This window comes from Falco cherrug, chromosome 4 (assembly GCF_023634085.1).
Source record: "Falco cherrug isolate bFalChe1 chromosome 4, bFalChe1.pri, whole genome shotgun sequence".
Lineage (NCBI taxonomy): Eukaryota > Metazoa > Chordata > Aves > Falconiformes > Falconidae > Falco > Falco cherrug.
The window spans coordinates 11,857,781-11,876,069 of record NC_073700.1 but is presented as its reverse complement, the minus strand read 5'-3'; the positions used below and the strand labels follow the sequence as shown (position 1 = coordinate 11,876,069).

General features: G+C 55.0%; 1 protein-coding gene across 1 annotated transcript in view; it reads right to left on the bottom strand.

The window, feature by feature from the left end:
- The window catches only part of PLXNA1 (plexin A1), a 121,453-nt gene that overhangs the window by 54,143 nt on the left and 49,021 nt on the right, over positions 1-18,289 (bottom strand). The window contains exons 4-8 of the mRNA XM_055708731.1: positions 14,843-14,983; positions 12,639-12,739; positions 12,040-12,163; positions 9,814-9,967; positions 9,068-9,167 (exon numbers count right to left, since the gene is read on the bottom strand). Of these exons, the coding sequence (XP_055564706.1) occupies positions 9,068-9,167; positions 9,814-9,967; positions 12,040-12,163; positions 12,639-12,739; positions 14,843-14,983 (620 nt within the window). The remainder of the gene's footprint in view (positions 1-9,067; positions 9,168-9,813; positions 9,968-12,039; positions 12,164-12,638; positions 12,740-14,842; positions 14,984-18,289) is intronic.

The window sequence follows — 18,289 nt, the reverse complement described above, 5'->3', positions numbered from 1 at the left end:
GCAGGGCAGCAGCTGTGGGCGATCCCCCACCTCTGTATGGGATGGACCCCCAGTGTGGGACAAGGGCTGTGCACCAGCAGGTTGGGGGGTGAGATGCCTGCACACCCCAGACCCACAGGGTTTGCCCATGGCAGGGTGAGGGGAAAGGGTCCTTCCAGCGCCGCAGGGCTTGTGCCCCAGCTGGAGCGGGCACGCTCCCCCCTCCGCTTGGCAAGCTGACCCCGTTCCTGGGCAGGGGCCGAGCTCCAGACTTTGGGAGCTTTATTTGGGTTCGCCGAAAGGCAATTTTAGCAAGAGGCAGCAGAACAAGGGCTCTGCACCGCAGGGGAACAGGGGAGAAAGGGCCAGATTAATGCACGCTCATTGAGAGGAAAATTACAACTGGCGAAAGGTTGGGTCAGATTAACATTTCGGGACTGTAGCGCCTTTCAGTCGCTCACAATAGATTGTGTGTGACCCCCTCCCTCGGCCCCCCTCATCCTCAGCCCTCCACAGCCGCGCGTGCGTGCGTGTGTGCGCTTCCACCCCCTCCCTCCAGCCCAAGACGTTTCCGTCTCTCTCCCCAGCCTCCTCTCGGGGCTCTTTGTGCGGTGGGATCGCCCATGTCCCCCTCTCCTGGGGGATGCATTCAGGCACCTGGCAATGCTGGGAGCCCCACGCTCTGCTCTGCACCCCTCTGACCAAAGAAACCAGCCCCAGGGACGTAATGCCTCTCCCGCACGCAGGAGGGGATGTACAGAGTCCCCTCCTTGTGCAACCATTCACACGTTTGCTAGCCCTGCCAAAAGCGCGTCCTCCCAGCTCCGTGAGGCATCCCTGTTTGCAAGCACTGGGATCCTGCAGAGCCCCAGAGCCAGAAAGGAGCTTCTGGGGCTCTCACCCCTGTGCAGATGGAAGGGGCTGAGCCCTCCCTGCCGCGCTGTCCCAGGGCAGCATTAATGCGGTGAGCCTTCACAGGGTGGGTCCGCACCAGGCATGTCCCCTGCAGCCCAAGCTGCCCTCCCAAGGAGAAGATGGGAGAGCTGCTGAGGCATAAGCTTGAAGGCAAGAAAAATAATCAGACTGGCTTAGGAAAGAAAAAAAAAAAAAAAAAAAAAAAAGAGAAGAAAAAAAGCAGCAGCACCATTTTTCGCTCTAGAAAGCTCATACCTGCTCTCACTGATCCGAGCATGAACAGGATCGGGCCCAAAGCAATTATATTTAAACAAAGGCAGGCTCTTCCCCTGAACACAGCTCTGGCAGGAGGCAGGCAGCCCCTCTTCAGCCTGATCCCGCTCCTAAATCACAGCTCCCTCTCTGCCTCTACCTCCCGGGAAACAGTGGGGAAGACACGGCATCACCACACCAGGGAGCAGAAAGAAAACCTTCCTGGGGAGGGTGATCCTCGGGTGGCAGGGCCTGGCATGCCAAATCTCTTTCCTTCCAAGCAGACTTGTCACTTCGGAGGTGTGGGGACAGCACATGAGGGAGCTGCAGTGGCAGGCAGTGCAGGGTGCAATCGCACACCTGGGGCTACGCAGGGCCACCACCCCCTGCCCACCCTGGGCTTTCACACACCATTACATACAGAGCAAGAGCTTCCCACATCCATGTGCACACACTAAGGAAATATTTAATTAAGCTGCTTGCAAAGGGGGCTGGAAGTCATTTCCATGTTTCGCTCACATTTTCACTTCCAAATGAACAGCCCTTTTAGCTTTACCCACAAATATGCTAATTGAGATGCTCCTTATGCAAATATATGCAATTTTATTTCAGCTGCAGAGATTCAACTTAAAAGCAGAGCCATAGCCTCCTATCTCTGGTTGCTCTGATGGAGGGAGGTGCAGAGGGTGGGGGGAGCTGGGGACACAGGATGCTCCTGCCCTCCCCCTAAAGGCTCAAGCAGTGACTGGTGGGCAGGCAAATCCAAGACATGGGGGCTGCAGGGCAGCGAAAGCACAGCTTAATCCTCATGGAAGTAGAGCAACCAACCAAGAGGTCATGTAAGAGAGGAGTGTGGTCCAAGCAGTCACAAGCCACCTGCCAGGGCATAACCACTAACCCTCCCTGAAATCAGTCCTCTGCAAAGGAGAGATTTTCCAGCTACCAGGTCTTTCAGGGTCTGCAAAACCACCCCACGGTCCCCTGTCCACCACCCTCGTGAGGTACCTCAACAGAGTCAGGTGAAGCACCCGGCGCAGCCCTGCCCTGAGTGCCTGGCTCCCAGCACTGCAGCTCCGCTCTGCTGTTCTTCAGGGCCAAAGCCACATCTTGGCTGTCTTGGGACCCTCCTCACCTGAGGGTTTACTTTGCCATTCAACTGCTACAGGTCCCAGCTGGTCTCCTGATCTTCACTTGCCAAAGGATCTAAAGCATCTCTTGTTATCCTCTACATATGCCTCAAGGTGTGTGGTTTCCCTCCTCCTACTTCAGCCCTCCCAGCTGCTTCTAACTTAACCGAGCTATTTCTAAAGCCCATCCTCAGAGATGGTTTTCACACTCTCCCTTCTGCCGAGGATCTCCATCTGCCACAAGGACATCAAACACTGCCATAAGAGCTGCCACACGTCTTGCTCCACAGCATCGCTGCTGCATTTAGAGCCTGTCCAGGTCAGCACCCTCCAGCTAGCCAAAGGCTCTGTGAAGTGGCCAGCAAGTCAGCACCCAGGTGCCAGCAACGCGGTGAAACCCTGTTTCCAGCCTGCCTCGGGGTCCTGCCAGCTTCGGCATGTCTGTTTGACTGCCCCAGCTCCCTGCGAGGCTGCCCAAGCCCCAGGGCAGGAGCCGAGGCAGGGCACGCCGGGGCTCCCCGGCTCCAGGCTGGGCAGTGTGGCCGGAGCCGTACGCCCGGTATGTCCCGTGTGTCGCTGCTGTCTGTTCCTGGCACAGGAGCAGGTTGCTCGGCAGCATGATGCCATCTGTGCCGTCTCTCTCCTTCCCACGGTCAGGCACTCTTCCCTCATCACTTCTTGCCTAAGAGGCTTTCATCACTCCTGATAATTAGAGGGAGGCTCTCCTTCATGTGTTGAAGTCCCCCCCTTCCCCAAAGCGTGCTGGGAGTGTAAGAAGCTCAGCCAGGCAGAACACCGATGCTAGGGGTACAGCGCAGACATGGATCCACAGCTTGCTCCCCATCTGCCTCCTCTTCCTCAGCCCTGCCAGGTGGAGACAAAGCCCAGGCTGGGCAGGGGGAAGGGGGTCAGACCCACCAGCAGTGCCCCCCTTGCCTCCTAGTGTCCTCATGCAAGAGGTACCAACCTCAGAGCTACATTTCAGGATCACTCTGTGCAAAGTGCCCCATCCCAAAACAAGTGCAGGCTCCCTGTCAGCGTGCAACCTCCCCCAGAAAGAGCAGGCAGCCCTGTAGGCACCTCTGCGTGACCCACGGCAAAGCCAGAGCCTCCCCACAGCCTCCACACTTGCCCCCAGCTCACTACACAACTGGGTCAAGACCTCCCAGCGCTGCTCCCCTCCACCTTCATAACCCATCCCAAACTTGCTAAGGCCGTGCTAGGGAAACACCTGACACGGCTGCAGAAAACCAGCAGTGCAGAGAGAGCAGCAGGACAGCAAAGGAGCATCTCAGAGCTGGGTTCATCTCCAGGGTGTGGGCAGGACCACAAGCATCACTGCAGGACAAGCCGAGACCCAGGCATGGCTTCAGGGACCGGCTCCTCACTGGGCATGTGGGCAGCTCTGCAGAAGGCACCTCTGACCGCACAGCAGGGTCGCAGCTGTCTCCACACCTGATCTGAAGCGATGCTGCAGCTGAAGGGAAGCACTGGAAGCCAGTGGCACCACATCCAGGCTCCTCACTCACTCTCCCTCCCACGCTCCCAGCCCCAAGCATGCCAGGTGCCCAAAGGCGCCCAGAGCTCTTCAGTGCACTGAGAAGAAGGGAAGGCAGAAAACAAAACCTGCATCCACAGGGGTGAGATAAGCCTGAGCAGCAAACACGAGAAGAACAGGGGTGTGAGCTTTGCACATGCGCACGTGTGCACACACACACACACACACCCCCCGGCGCTGAGGCTATTTCCATGGAGCAGTGTGTTCCTGGAGGAAGGACACAGAGCAAAGGGCAGGAGGAGGGACGGGGGCAAGTTGAACAGCACCGAGAGCAGAGCAGGGGAGGTCCATTGAGAAGGGAAATTATAAACACGGTGCTGATAAAAACAGCATCTGCGCAGGCACAGCACAGCCCGCCTGCGACCCTCGGCTGCTCCTCAGACCTCCTCTTGGCAGGAGGCAGCATCCTTAGCGAATACTCAGCTCCAGCACAGCCCGCATCTGGAGCGGCAGCTGTCGGGGTGAGGGGCTGAACTGCAGTGCTTTGGGCTTCTCTGCCCCAGGGAGAGGGGGAAATCCTGAAGAGCAGTGGCAGCAGATGGACAGTGCCCCCAGGCCCCCACACGGACCTACAGGCAGCGCTGCCCTCCCTGACCGGTGCTGCAGACCCAAAGCCAGGAGAGGCACAAGGTGGGAGATCAGCTCTTGCCTCCTTTCATCCCTGCCCATCTCAATTTGTTTCTGCCCTTCCTTTTACATCAGCCTGATGCTTTTCCATCCCTGCTGGGTTTTGCCAAGGGCCTCACTCACAGGGTAGGGGCTCGGCATGCAGACCCGCTGCAGGGTGGTCCAGAGCATCCCCCATCATGCTGGCTGGAGGATGCAGATTCAGGCCCTGGTTTTTAAGTTAATTCACTTGAAACACCTTCAGCTGTCTCCCCTCACTGAAATGCACCACCAGGCTGTACCAGCCTTCCTCTTCACAACGAATGTGACGTAAACCAGGTTATCCCAAGCAGTCTCTGGAGCCATTCTACAGGATTTTCCACCTGCCCCAACCCAGGAATACACAGGGATCTGTTACTGCCTCACAGCTCAGCTGTGCTAACTCAGATACACTCACTCAACTGCTTGCAGCCATCTGTCCATGCCTTGGAAAATCAAGCATCTGTAAGCATCTGGAAACAAGCAGCGCTGGGCCAGCAGAGAAGCAGCCACACCGTGTGCAGGCAGCTCGGCAGTGCGGGCAGCCAGAAAGCTGCAGCCAGGAGCCCAGTGGCATGAGGACTGGCATCATCCCATGGGTGCCAACAGATGCCTTGGCCACCAGAGCAGCCCAGCCCTGCCCTCCCAGCACAGCCCCACGGCTCCCAGCTCCCAGGACATACATTAAAATCCCATTTACTTAATGGAAGCTTATAGGGAAAGTCTGATGTACGGCACAGGGCCATGGCAGTCACGTCTCTCCAGCCAGGAGGAGTGAGAGCCACTTGGCATGTCTGCCCTTTGCTCCAGCCTCAGAGAAATTCAGCACCCTGCAGCTGATGGGACCTGGGTGTCACAACCATCACTGCAGGGAGGCACAACCACAAGGCTGGGTAGCTGCATGACCACCTCCCGAATAGGGGAGACAGCACGGGCACGCACCAGCACAGGCTTCCAGGCTGCTCAGATCCCCTTGGCATCAGACCCACTGACATGTGATTTTCCCCCTCCCCCTGTGCCACCACTTGAATTTATTTTCCACGTTGTAATGGCTGGTCATGCTGGCATGGAGCCTGGCGGTGTCCTGGGCACACTGGTGCTCAAAAAACCAGCACCTACACAAAACCTACCCATAGCATCGAAGGAAGTGCCGAAGGCTCTCATCTTCTTCCCCATCCCCCTCCACTTGCCAGCCCCCTCCCCACAGCCACACTCTCTGAAAAGCCAAACCACAACAGGATTTACACAGCAGAGTTTCCAGAGGAGAAACCCAGAGAGCAAACATAGAAAATAGTGGGAAGAAGTACATCTTGGTGTTCCCTAGAATTGCTCACTGGCTTTCCAGGAGGATTCCCCACTCGCCCACCTTGCCGGCAAGTGCAGGCTCTGCCTCAGGCAGGCAGGGAGCCTGGTGTTATGTCTTTGTCTTGAAAGGGGACTCATTTCCCCATGAACGCTTTGAAGAGCGAGTTTAACGCTGACAAAGACGCCCTCAACATCTGCCTGTGCAAGCACTGGACATGGGCTGTTTCATTAGACTGTCAAAGGCGCTGAGCAGTCTTTAAACACCTATGCTTAATCAGCACCCCATAAGAAACCCCCAAGGGAACCCAGCCTGGTCCCTACCATTGGGTTCTCCATCCCATCCTCCACTGCAGGAACCAGAAACTGCAGGCAAGCCTGCGTGAGCAGCCCTGCTCCCCTGCCGTGGGCTGGCAGTGACCCTCAGCCACCCACATCCCCCTTTGCAAGGGACCCATTTTGCTGCATCAGCCTCCAGCTTTCCACTCGCCCACTCAATGCACCTCTCAGCTCAGCCAGAAACATCTCCTGCGTGACGTACAAGCCATCAGGAGCAAGACACACAAAAGATGCCAGTGCCTGGAAACACCAGCCTGAACCCCACAGGAGCCCTGAGGCTACCGACGTGTGGCACATCAAGCTGGGAACCCCAGAAGCTTGCCAGGTGACTCTGCTGGAGCAAGGAATGGAGCCCCAGAGAGGGTGTGAGTCGCAGACCAGGGCTCTCAGGGACCTCAGTGGAGAAGTACCCCAGAGACCAGTGATGCTGGGCTGTGATGGGGACAGTCCCGTCTCACCAGCTGACACTATAAAGCCCTGCAATAATAGACAGGACAGCAACGGGGCTCTACCTGGAAGGCACCCCCTTGGCCTGGGCCATCACAAGCCAAATGTACAAGCAGCACAACCTCCTCTGTACCCCTCCTTCCCTGCAGAAGAAGGGATTAGATGTATCTTCCCCCTTCTGCAATCCCTCCCTGGACCAGGCTGGTTCCAGCAGTCCTTGAAAATGCACAGGAAGAAAAGTTTTGCAAGGTAGCGAGGAACAAGAGAGCCGGGATGCTCACACAGTGGCAGGATCAGCCCCACAGCCTGCAAAAGGGCTTTAGCAGCATGTTTTGCTGATGCCTTCCCAGATGTCTGCTGAAAATAAGAAGGGTCAGACTCTCCCCGGTGTACGCAGTGGAGCTGTGCTGGCTTCCCTGGAGCTACTCTATCTGACACCAGCGAAGAGCTGCCTTGTAATCCTCCCATTTCTCCACAGCCATCTGAAAAATCTCGCCTAAACATTCTGTCCTCAGCTGAGAAATGATTCGACACACAGGCCTCTGGCTTCCAACCTAAGCAAAGCCGCCCAAATAGAAAAGGTAATGCACAGTGATCAGAGATCTCCACAGGAAAAACATTAGCCTCGTGGAAAAGCATATTGTTCCTAATACAGAATTTATCAGGCTGACGTATAGATTTTCCTCCACAAAATATGAAACCTGGATCTGAAAGGCTATTAACTCTGAAGAGATCCATTAAAGACGCCTGTCTGCAAATGGTATTTAAAAGTATTGCATCATCCTAGGTATTGTCATGCTCTTTGGCTATGACTCGACTGCAGGTCACATAGTTAAAACTGCTTCCAAACCCTAAAACTCTTGACATAAAGAAAATAATAATGTTCACCAGCCTAGAACATGGACTTTTCTATCAGCTCCAACCGGAGCCCATAAATATTAATGCATCCATAATTAGCCTTTTTAAATAATGCATCCAAAATTAAACATCAACGCAGTAATAAATCAGTCAGGGCTCTTTGTTGTAGGTTTGTTTGGGGTGAGGTGGGGTTTTTTTCCCCCTCCTGTGTCAGGCACATAAAATAAAATGCCAATTCCCTCACCACCTCTTCCCACTGGACCAAAATGCCGGAGCACTGACTGGACCAAATCTGATGCCATTTGTACTTAAAAGTCTTCTTTCTTTCATTTAGAAAAATAAAATTCACATCTGCTTTTTGATTTGCAAAATAATGACATGCAGCCAGCCTGAGCCAAAGCTGAGCTAATGTTATTGAAACCACACGATATGAAGGGAGACAAAGCTCATCTGGGGAGTCAAGGTGAGGGAGAAAGTCAAGTTTGCAAACTCTCCTCCCTTGCCCGCACAGCACTCCTGGGAGCCAAGACCCACTCCCTGTGCAAAGAGCAGGCGGGACAGAAATCCTCGCGATGCACAAGGTTTGCAGGTGCTCTCCTTCGACGCATCCCCCTTGGAGCTCACTGCAGGTACCCAGCTGGAGCTCCTGCATCTCACCTGCTTTTCCCTGATCAAAGTGGAAAATCTGAACAGGCTTTGGAGAAGTAACCTGCAGCAGAGCCCCCAAGCTAGGCTAGACAGTTTGCAGAAAGCCATCCAAAAGAGATCACTCTGCATTTGCTTATCTATAATTACTGATCAGCCGGAGCGACACCAACCATGGGAGGTTTCTGGCAGGGTAATGAAATCACTTGCATTCTTGAACTCCAGATTCTTTGCCCAAACACACCCCAGCATCTCTCCCGATGTTCCCACAGCAGAGCCATCTCCCTGCTGCTCAAGTGCACTGTCCACAGCTCCTCACCAGGAGCTCGTGGTTAGAGGCTTTAGACACCCTGCTTAGACAGCACATCAATAATCCACACCTCCTCTATTCTATCATATGCATATCTCAAACTGCCTAAAAACCCGTAGGTGGAGTAGATTTCACAGCAGCCTGACAAGAAAGCAAATTCACGATTACTTCCAGTTAGGAAATTCTTGGGTAAACGCCCCAGGACATGCAGCATGTTCCATCTCATGTTGCTGTAACTTTCCAGCTCGCTCTCCAGCAAGCCTGGGAAGCAGGTACCATCACAGGAAAACACAGGCTTCTCCTTTTGCATTGCCAAGTCACTCCTATTAACTGTTTCCAGGAATAACAAGATGCTTGGCATTTTTGGTCACATGGATTGCTATAGCCTGCAATGCAGTAAACTCACTTTTTCTTCCAAAGCTTTGCCAAACCCAAAGCCCCGTTTTTAATTGAGGTTCTGCCCTGATGCTGCATGTTCCCACACACCCAAACCATCTGTGGGTGCTCTGGTCATTGTCCCAGTTTACAAGGGCAAAAGGAGGAGGTTTTTCACTGCAAACACTACGACACTCGACTGCCCTTTCCTATTGCAACATCAGCACCCACAAAACTGAAATCTCTCTCTCCCAGTCTCACGCTGCCCCAGCAATCTGCTCCCGGAACATCTCTCGTGAAGCCCAGGCCACTTACGACTGATGGACGCTGCAGTTGTAGAAAACAAAATCCACGGAGGCAAACTTCTTCCCCGTCTCCTTCGATTTCAGGTAGAGCTTCACCACTCGCTTGTCCCCTGAGAAAGACCCAGGCAGAAAAAGGCATCAGAAAGGACAGAGTGCATGGCCCAGCATTCAGCCCAAGGCATGTGATGGGCTGGAGGGAGCTGCCCTCCAGCTCAGTTAAAGTTAACCAGCTGGTTAATTCAGCCCAACCAACAAAATCCCCCAAACCTGGCACTAAAAGGGGTGCTCACCCATGCCCACTCAGCCACCAAACAGGCCAGAAGAGCCCAAGTACAGCTCAGAGCCCCTAAATCTAACTGTAACCTGCCAGCACGGAGGCAGGTGCCTTGAGTTGTACTGGTGGTACTGACCAGAATCGTAACAGTTCAGATTGTCCTAGGGCCCATGGCCACCTACAGCACATCTGCCCAGGAATGGTCCATGGGTGGGAATGAGGCCAGGATGCCCCGGACCGGTGTGCAGACCAGTACAGCATCAGAAACTAGCTGTGCCCATGGCTTGGAGGAGACCGAAGACCAGTCCCCCATAAGCCGTGATGTCTTTCTCCTCCTACCTCCCAGGACCCAATTCTGGTCCTGCTCGAGGGTCAGGGATTGCTGTCACAGGAGGACTGTCCCCCTCCACATCCGCCTGTGGGGCAACGAGTGGGGCAAGGTTTGTCTCAGGCTTTCTTCCCACCCCAGGGAGCAAGCTCACCGCGGCCCCTGGTGATGGGGATGACATCCTTGGCAGAGGGAGAGCTGCAATAGATCTTCCCATCTTCAATGCGGCTTTCAGACTCGGTGAAGTCTTCAAAGGAGCAGTTGACTCCCGCCGAGAGGTCCGGGACATTCCAGGCCTGCAGGACCAGCTGGGGGGCAGGGAGAGGCAAGAGCATCAACACAGAAAACTAGCAAAAAAGACTTCTGTCAGAAATGTTACACATGGTAGAGAGATCTGCTCCAGGCTTTTGCAAGCAAGCTCCATCCATGGATCTCCCGGCTGAAGCAAAGAGCATGGATTTAAGTGGGTTAAAAGATGGAATGACTCACAGCCTCCCGTCCTCTGCCCTCGCCATACCACAAGCCACTATGCCTCACCTCTCTACAGAGACCAAGCATGGTGTCAGTGCTAAAGAGTTGTTTCGTGGAAAGGCATCTGTTCCGGCAGAGCCAAGGAGGGGAGGAATCCACCTCTTCCTTCGCAAAGTCATTCCCAGGGTCAGCAGTTCTCACTTTACAAAACGCTTGCCTTATTTCTAATTTGAATTTTTCACAGCTTCCAGCCATTAGTTCTTGTTATGCCTTTCCTTGATAGATTAAAAAGCCCTTTAGTCCCTGATATTTGCTCCTTGTAAAGGCACTTATACTCTGTAATCAAGTCACCTCTTAATCTTCTTTTTGATAAGCTAAGCAGATTGAGCTCTGGAAGTCTCCCACTGCAAGGCATTTTCTTCAGCCTTCAACTCATTTACATGATGTTTACGGGAGGTTTTCAGCCTCTGCCTTTAAAAACTGGACTCCAGCCTGAGCACAGCATCCCCACGCCGAGCACACCAGACCCCCACACAGAATCCTGCTGTCGGCCAGGGAGATAACCACCCGAGAGGCGAAAACACCACCCAGCTCCCCGCTTCACCCCAGGAGCATCGAGAGCCCCACAGCGAGGGCTCAGCACGGCAGCACTTTCCAGGATGCCAAGAGAACGCCTGCCTTCTCTCTCCATGTCTAACTTTAGACTTGGCAATATCAAACCCCGATCGCTCTGCTAAACCAGCCCTGCTCAAACCCAACTGCTCTAAAGGAAATCTCACCCCGTACCACCCCCTCAGTCCCAGCATCCCAGCAGGTCCCATCCGCAGCCATCTCGCATTTATCTCCACATTACCAATGAATGTTAGCCCCTGCAGAAGCGCCTTCCAAACCATTTCCATCTGGTGACAACTCCCCTCTGATGAGGACTTTTTGAAATCTGTCACGGAGCCAGTTCTTAATCCACTTAACACGTGCTTTATCAATATTGTATAATGCTAATTTTTAATCAGAACACTGTGTTGTACCAAGTCAAATGCCTTGTAGAAGCCTAAAGACATCACATCCCCACAGTCCCTCTTCTAATTCAAGTCATAATTTCATCAAAGAACAAAATGTGGTTTGTTTGACATAAAACCACATTGACTGGCATTAATTATACTCCCATCCTTAAATCTTTATCAGTTGTATCCTGCACCTGGTTTTTTTCCTTTAGTTTTTCTGATGCTGACATCAAACCAGGCAGTCTCTGACCATTCAGTCCTTTCTGCATCTGGGCAGAAAAAGAAGCATCTTTTCTGTTTGCAGGGCCTTTCTCAACATTCATTTATTTATTACAGAGTCATATCATTACAAATATCCGCAGGCCACAGCACTCCTTGGCCAACAACTCTTTCAGGACTCCTGAGTGTCAGATATCCAGACGTGGCAGTTTTTAAAGTTTTATTGCTAGTATATGCTGTTTCATATTCTCTCCACGGTGCTAATGGCAAGGAAAATACTTTGGGAAAGTCCATCATCCCTTCCGTCTAGCACAGAGCGAGCAGCGAGCCGTACATTGAAGTCTCATCCCAAAATATCTACTGCAGGCCAGAGACAGGCTATTGAGCTGGATAGATTGCTGGCCTATGAATGGCATCTCTGACGTCGGTGTTTGTATTACAGAGAAATATTTATTGCTTGGTTATGTCTTTTCTGAATAATCATCAACTGGTTTTATTATCTCCATCAATAGGCTAGCCCTCAGCAATGCCCAGCACTTTGTTGTGTTTTATTTGTCTCAGACCTCTCTTTCCCTTTCTCCCTATTTGTTGTATATTCGTTAGTTATTTTTAATTGCCATTTCCCTAGCTGTCACCTCGGAGGGTCAGGAAATGGCTGGGGGAGTCCACAGGCAGCAGAGGTGACTTACCGGGACCTCCGACATGGTGACCGAAATGTTCTTCGGCTGGACGGTGAGCTGGACACACTGCCGCAGGTCGGAGGCGAAGCGCTGGGGTTCGTCTGCCCGCTCGCACCGGTCCTTGCGTGAGCATCTGGAGGGGGAGAACCACCACAGTGAGGAGGAGCATCCCCCGGGGTCCTGCATGGCTCTGGGCTGACACTACAGCAAACAGACCCTTTGGCACGGAGGCGATGCCCAGCTAAGGACCCTGGATGCCCAAGGCCTGTACGGGAGCGCTGCTTTCCCTTGGTGCCAGCACTGGGGACTTCTGGGGGCGGGGGGCTACGTTCAGTTTTTCTCATCAGCACAAGGATGGATGCTGAACCTGGGAGCCCATGGGCAGGATTAGCGGGCCCCACCAGCAGCTTCGCCCCACGCATGAGTGCTCATGAGCACAGCGTGGGCACTGCGGGAAGGGATGACAGACCCCTTGGACCGCTGCATCCCCCACCACTGCGGGGCCGAAGTCTGGAAGGGATGTCCCCAAGGAGACCGGCAGTGGGGAGGGACAGTTTGCCAACCGTGGTGCACTGGCACAGCCCCAGGGACGATCCTGCGGTACTTACATGTTGTGGAGGACGCACCAGCCGCAGTGGGGGTCCCGGGAACCCAGGCACAGCTCGCAGCTCTCGTACTGCTCACAGCTCTCCACGGGCACCCGCGTCACCTGCAGGGAACAGGCAGGGAGTGAAGGGGACAGGCTGTGTGTCTCCCTGCTGCGCCCACACCTAGGCCCGCAGCAATGGAGCCGGCACAGGCCCCCCCTGGCCCGTTAGAGGAGGCAGCAGCAGGGAGCAGGCTGAGCCCCCACCATCGCCTGCTCCTCTCCGGGCCCAGGCAGCACGTTTGCAGGCAACACCTCCAGCCCAGGGAGGCTTTTGCCCCGGCCAAGCTCCTTCCACCGCTGCATCCTTGAAGGGCTGTGGGAGTGGGCTGTGCCGGCTCAGCCCCACACCAACTCCCAGCACTGGCCGGGTACCCCAAGGCTGCTACAGCCCTGCTCCAACAGGGTTACCAGTCCTTTATTAATTGCTCCTCCAGATTTGATTAAAATCCCCTCATTCTTTGAGCCCTTCGAGCTCTGTTACAACTGTTCATTTAATTACTTTCCACCAGCACTCTGATAACACCGAGCTGTAGTAGGGAAGAGAGCGGATTTTATTAAGGAGAGGGGAGGAGAAGAGGGGGGAAGAGAAGGGGGTGCAGGGAGCTGCCTGCTCGCCTGCTGCAAGGAGCCGGTACTACAGAGCAGCTGCCCACACCTGCTGTGCTTGTGTCTGTTTCCCCATTGCTTCCGTGGGGCAGGACTCATTCACGAATTAAAGTTTGCAAAATTCTCTACTGAAGGCTAAACCCAGCGTGCCTTCCCTCCTCCCAGCCCAGGAGGCCATGGGCTCAGCAAGGTGCCTACAGGGCTGGGATAAGCTGGCCAACCCCTCAACCCCTGTGTTTGCACACTGGTGAGGATACCTGCAGCGTTCCCACTTGTTTGTCCCTGACACTGCTTCAGGCAGGCAGTGGCGAGGCGGTGGGCAGCACATCCCCCCCACAGGCAAACCACACAGAGGTACGTGCTGGCTTCCAGCAACCATGGTGGACCCTGGGGGAGATCCCCAGTCCAGGTCAGCATAACTGCACCCCCAGCATCCACATCTCCAACCTCTCCCCTGCAGAGGGGGGCTTAGCTGAGCCAGGCCTGGGACAGAAACACAGCCAGGGACAGAACCACAGCCAGGGACAGCTGCACGGAGCAGCCCGAATGCAGTTTCTGCCTTGCCTGGAAAGCCATAGGTTTCCTGCAGCAGAGCAGAAACCAGAGAGGAGGAGGGAAAGGGCTCTGCTGTCCCCGTGGGGCTGTCTAGACAAATCCACAGCCCTGATCCAGCATCCTTCCCCCTCCCAAACCCCTCGGTTAGCAGCCAGGAGACCTGTTACGCTCCAAGCTCTGCTGCAGTCCCACTCACACACACACCTCTGCTGGGCAGAGGAGCAGAGATGCTGCTGCAAGACACAGGCACGCCATGTCCCAGCATGGCTGTCCTGCATCACTCCACCAGCTATGCTGTGCATCCCCATTGACACTAGATTCAAAAAATGCCACCACCATGGCATGAACCTGCTTCACTCCAGTGCAGCCCACGGACGGATGAACTCAGACCAACACGCTCTCCCACAGGTCAGGGATCACACAAACACTCACAAAGCCAACCAAAACTTCCTATTGTGCGTCCTGACCGTGCTGCCAGGGCAGCAACATCAGACCTGGATCGGGTCTGTACCTCCAGCTGGCTCAGCATGAGGAGAAGCAGGGATTCGAGGGGTGTATGTCAGGACCTGGGGGCACACCAACCCCATGTCCCCTCTGTCCCAGGGTGCAAAAGCAGCCCCAAGAGGAGAAAAAGCTGTTTGGAGCAAGAGGCTTCTGCTAACCTGCAAAAACCCTGTTTGGGAGGGGACGGCCACAACAGGGAGGAGGTTTACAGCCAGCCCTTCACAGCAAGGAAAGGTCAGGAAGCTCTGGTCCCCAGGGACCACGGCGATTTCAAGCAGCTTCTGCCAACAATTAATGCCTTGAAGCACTGTTTCTGCAGTGACCAGCAGGGAGGAGCTGCCACTGGTCCCCCAGGACACGCATCCCTAGGCAGCCCTGATCCCAGGAAGCAAAAGGCAGATCCATCAGGGAGCTTCCCGAAAGGCTTCCCAGCGCACAGGACTGCAGGCTGGGCTGCCAAGTCAGGAGAGCAGAGGGGCTGCCATCCCCTCACCTTACCTGTTTCTCTGTCATGGCATAGATATGCTGGCGGTCAGGGCTCAGCACCAGGTCTCGCAGGATGGAGCTGCCCTCATGGGCCACAACATTCTCGTACTGCAGTGCTTGGTGCTTCCTCTCGGCCGTCAAGTCCACCAGAATCTGTGGGGAGAGCAACAGGGGGTGAGCAGGGTCCCACATGCGCCTCAGCCCCCACCCAGGGAGCGGGATGGGAAATGGGCCCCGTTAGGGATGTCGCCCCTCCATCACACACCAGCGTGGCCACGCCACGGCCACTGCAGCACAGCAAAGTAGCAGCTGCTCTGCAAACATCCTGACCCCCTTTTCCAGAAGACCAAACTGCAATCTTTTCTTCCCTTTATTGCATGTGTCTGTTGCATTTGCACCATGTTTATGCTGATGGCATTCACCTCTCCGCAGGGAGGGAAGCCACATCTGTGGTTCTCGCGCTGCACCCCCCGGCGTGCTGCCCTGCTTCCCTGCTCCGAAGCCCCTCCAGCTTGCAGCATGGCACAGACGAGCCCCCAGCTTGCAGCAAACCCCATCTCACCGCAGCAGTACCAAAAACAGCTTGCATGACACACCGCACCAAGCTCCGCTGGGCAGGATGCTGCGACACACGCAGGCAGGGCTTGCATCTCCCCATCCATCACAGGAAACACTTGGGCTCATGACCGGGGAAGTCAAGAGGGTCTCAAGGAAGCTGGGGGTCAACAGAGGTTCAGAAAGAGCCTTTGTTCCCTGAGCAGGAACGTGGCAAAGGCTTTAATCCCCCTACGGCTCACAACTATGTTAAAGCTCTTCTTAAGTACACCGGTTTCTGGCTGTACCAGCGATAACCACATCAGGAGGCACCACAGGGTGGGAGGCACCTGCCAAGCAGGGGCTAAACTCAGCTGTGCTACTTGTCATAACCTGATTGCCACCTCCGTGAGCGAGAGATGCTTCCTGCTAATGCCACACTTGCGAAACCCCCAGATTCAGGCTGTCCCCCAACACAGGGCAGCCTCAGTGCCAGAGATATGGCTCAGAGGGGATGGTCTGCTACCATGGGATGGGATGGGATGGGAGCCACACCAGCAGCCCATTCTTCAGAACACCCACCAGCAGGCAGAGAAGCAGCGTGGCCAGCGAGACAGCAAATACTGCCTGGGATCAGCTCCATGCTGATGCCAGCACATGCAAGGAGCCCACCCAGCACCCCCATCCACTAGACTGAGCATCCCCCCACAGCACAGGAGCCAACCTGCTACTCTGAAGCACCCCCTAGAATGTGTCCCACAGCTCTGCCCTGATCATTGTGCCCACTCCCACAGCCTGACACAGCCATGCCCAAGCCCTTGTGCCCCGCCATGGCAGCTGCCCCAGCGTCCCGGCCACCTCATCCCCCCCCTGCAATAAATCGCTGCCAGCATTTGCATAGTTCCCAATCAGGAGGATACGGGCCAGGAAAGCAGGATCCCGGTGTGCAGCTGATTAGCATGGAAATGTATGCGGCTCACAAACAAACCGGGGCCCGTTTAATTAGAGCGGCGCCTTTGATTCACCGCCAGCCTCCTGCATGCACCAGCCCCGGATTATTTTTAGGCAGTTTTACAAAACAAATGTATTTAATTAAGAAAGAGACCCCTGAGCAACCAGAGAGCGACAAGTCCTGCACAGCAGTGAGCAAAGGGGCCGCCTTCTCCCCAGGGAACTTGGCGACTGGGCTTGCAGGGCTAGACTAACTCTCGGGAGCCCACAGCACAGCCAAAACCTCCCCTGTACACCCCGCTGCAGGATTGAAGAGCTTTCACCATAACCCAAACTGGTCCTGGTACTCACCCTCCTCCTCAGCATCCTTTGCCAGACCCCTCCACAGATCCTGCTCCCCGTCACCCCCGCTCCAGGTACCACTGTGTGCTGGGGAACCCAGAGATGCTGAAAGCCTGGCCTAAAGCCTCTGCTCACCCTTTTTTGGGGGGATAGTCTTTCTGTCCCAGTCTGGGACCACGTTTGCTCCTACTCCAAGCATCAGAGGAGGTCGAGCCCCAGACACCTGTGGTACAGGGGCACATGGCACGCCGTGCCCTGCAGTACCCCTTGCCCAGTGGTACCCCAGAGCCTAACCTTGCTTCCCTGTATCCCCTTCTCAGATCACTCCCCACCTGGCACTCAGCTTCTCCTCTACAAAGTCCTGTCCAAGCCAGCTCTTCGGAGGAGGGTAATGGGGAGCTTCTCCCCTCCCCAGTAAGGCACCATCTCCCTCCTCGCCACAGCAACGTGACAAACGCACCTTTCCAACCCTTTTATGGGCTGCAGTTGCGGCACAGAAGAATCGATATAGTTTTACCCTGGTTCTAAAATAGATCTATGGCTGGATGTCGCGCTGGCAGTAATTTTTAACTAGCGGGGTAATTTCCCCATTACATTATTGCACTGCGCAGTGCTGGGAAAGAGAAAGAGACGTATTAAAAAAAAACAACAGACGTGAAGCACTTCCAGTTAATTTGAGGCTCCAGGAAGAACCTAAAAATACTCTCGGTAGTCAAACGGGGCTGAAGCCTAACCTGCCACACGTCAGGGAGCTCTGGGGGGGGGCACGGGGCCACCCCAGGCATGCACACACAGGAACCCTCCTCTCTGGTACCTCCCCTCCTGCTAAGGATGCTCTACAGGCAGGTTTGGGATTCAGGAAAATGAAATTTGGAAGACCTAACAATCAAGTTGTTTTCTGCTTGGCAAAAGAGCAAGGCACGGAGGGAGTTTCTGAGTTAGCTCGTGGTAGGCAAGCTCATCCTGCCACTCCTCCCCAGCACGAGTTGATCACCAGCAGACAGACCCCAGTATCATCCCACGGCAGGAGGACCCAGCTGCCCACAGTGCCTGCTGCCGTGTGGGCACAGGGGAGAACCCAGCATTAGGGCCCTTCCAGTGGGATTAGCCTGGCGGGAACCTACCCGTCCTGGCTGGCAGGAAGGGGACAGGCTGTCTGGACCATAATGCAGCAGAGCAGCACACGGGATGTGCAAGGTGCCTCCCACCTTCTACAGACACCAGGAGGGACTGCTTCCCCATCTCCCCGCACCCATGGGGTAGCTGGGGGGAAGGGGAAGAGGATGCGGTTTAATCAGAGCAGCCCCCCTCGGAAACACGCTCCTTCCTGCCCACCCTGCCTGCCTTCCCACCCGGGGGAAAAGACATTTACCGAAAATAAATAAATAAATAAACCTATTAACCTTTCTCCTCATCCTGACGCTGATATAATTACCCAATACTAATAATTACTCACACTAATTTCTCACTCAGGATTCCTGCCCTCACTCTCACCTGCCTGGGGCTGGCTCCGGGCAGGGGCTCAGCAGCGCTGCCTCCTGCCAGGGCTGCCAGGAGCCCCGGGGGTGGCTGGACCCTGGGGCCATGCCCAGGCGAAGGGGCAGGAGCGAGGGTCAGCTCTGCTGCCTTGTT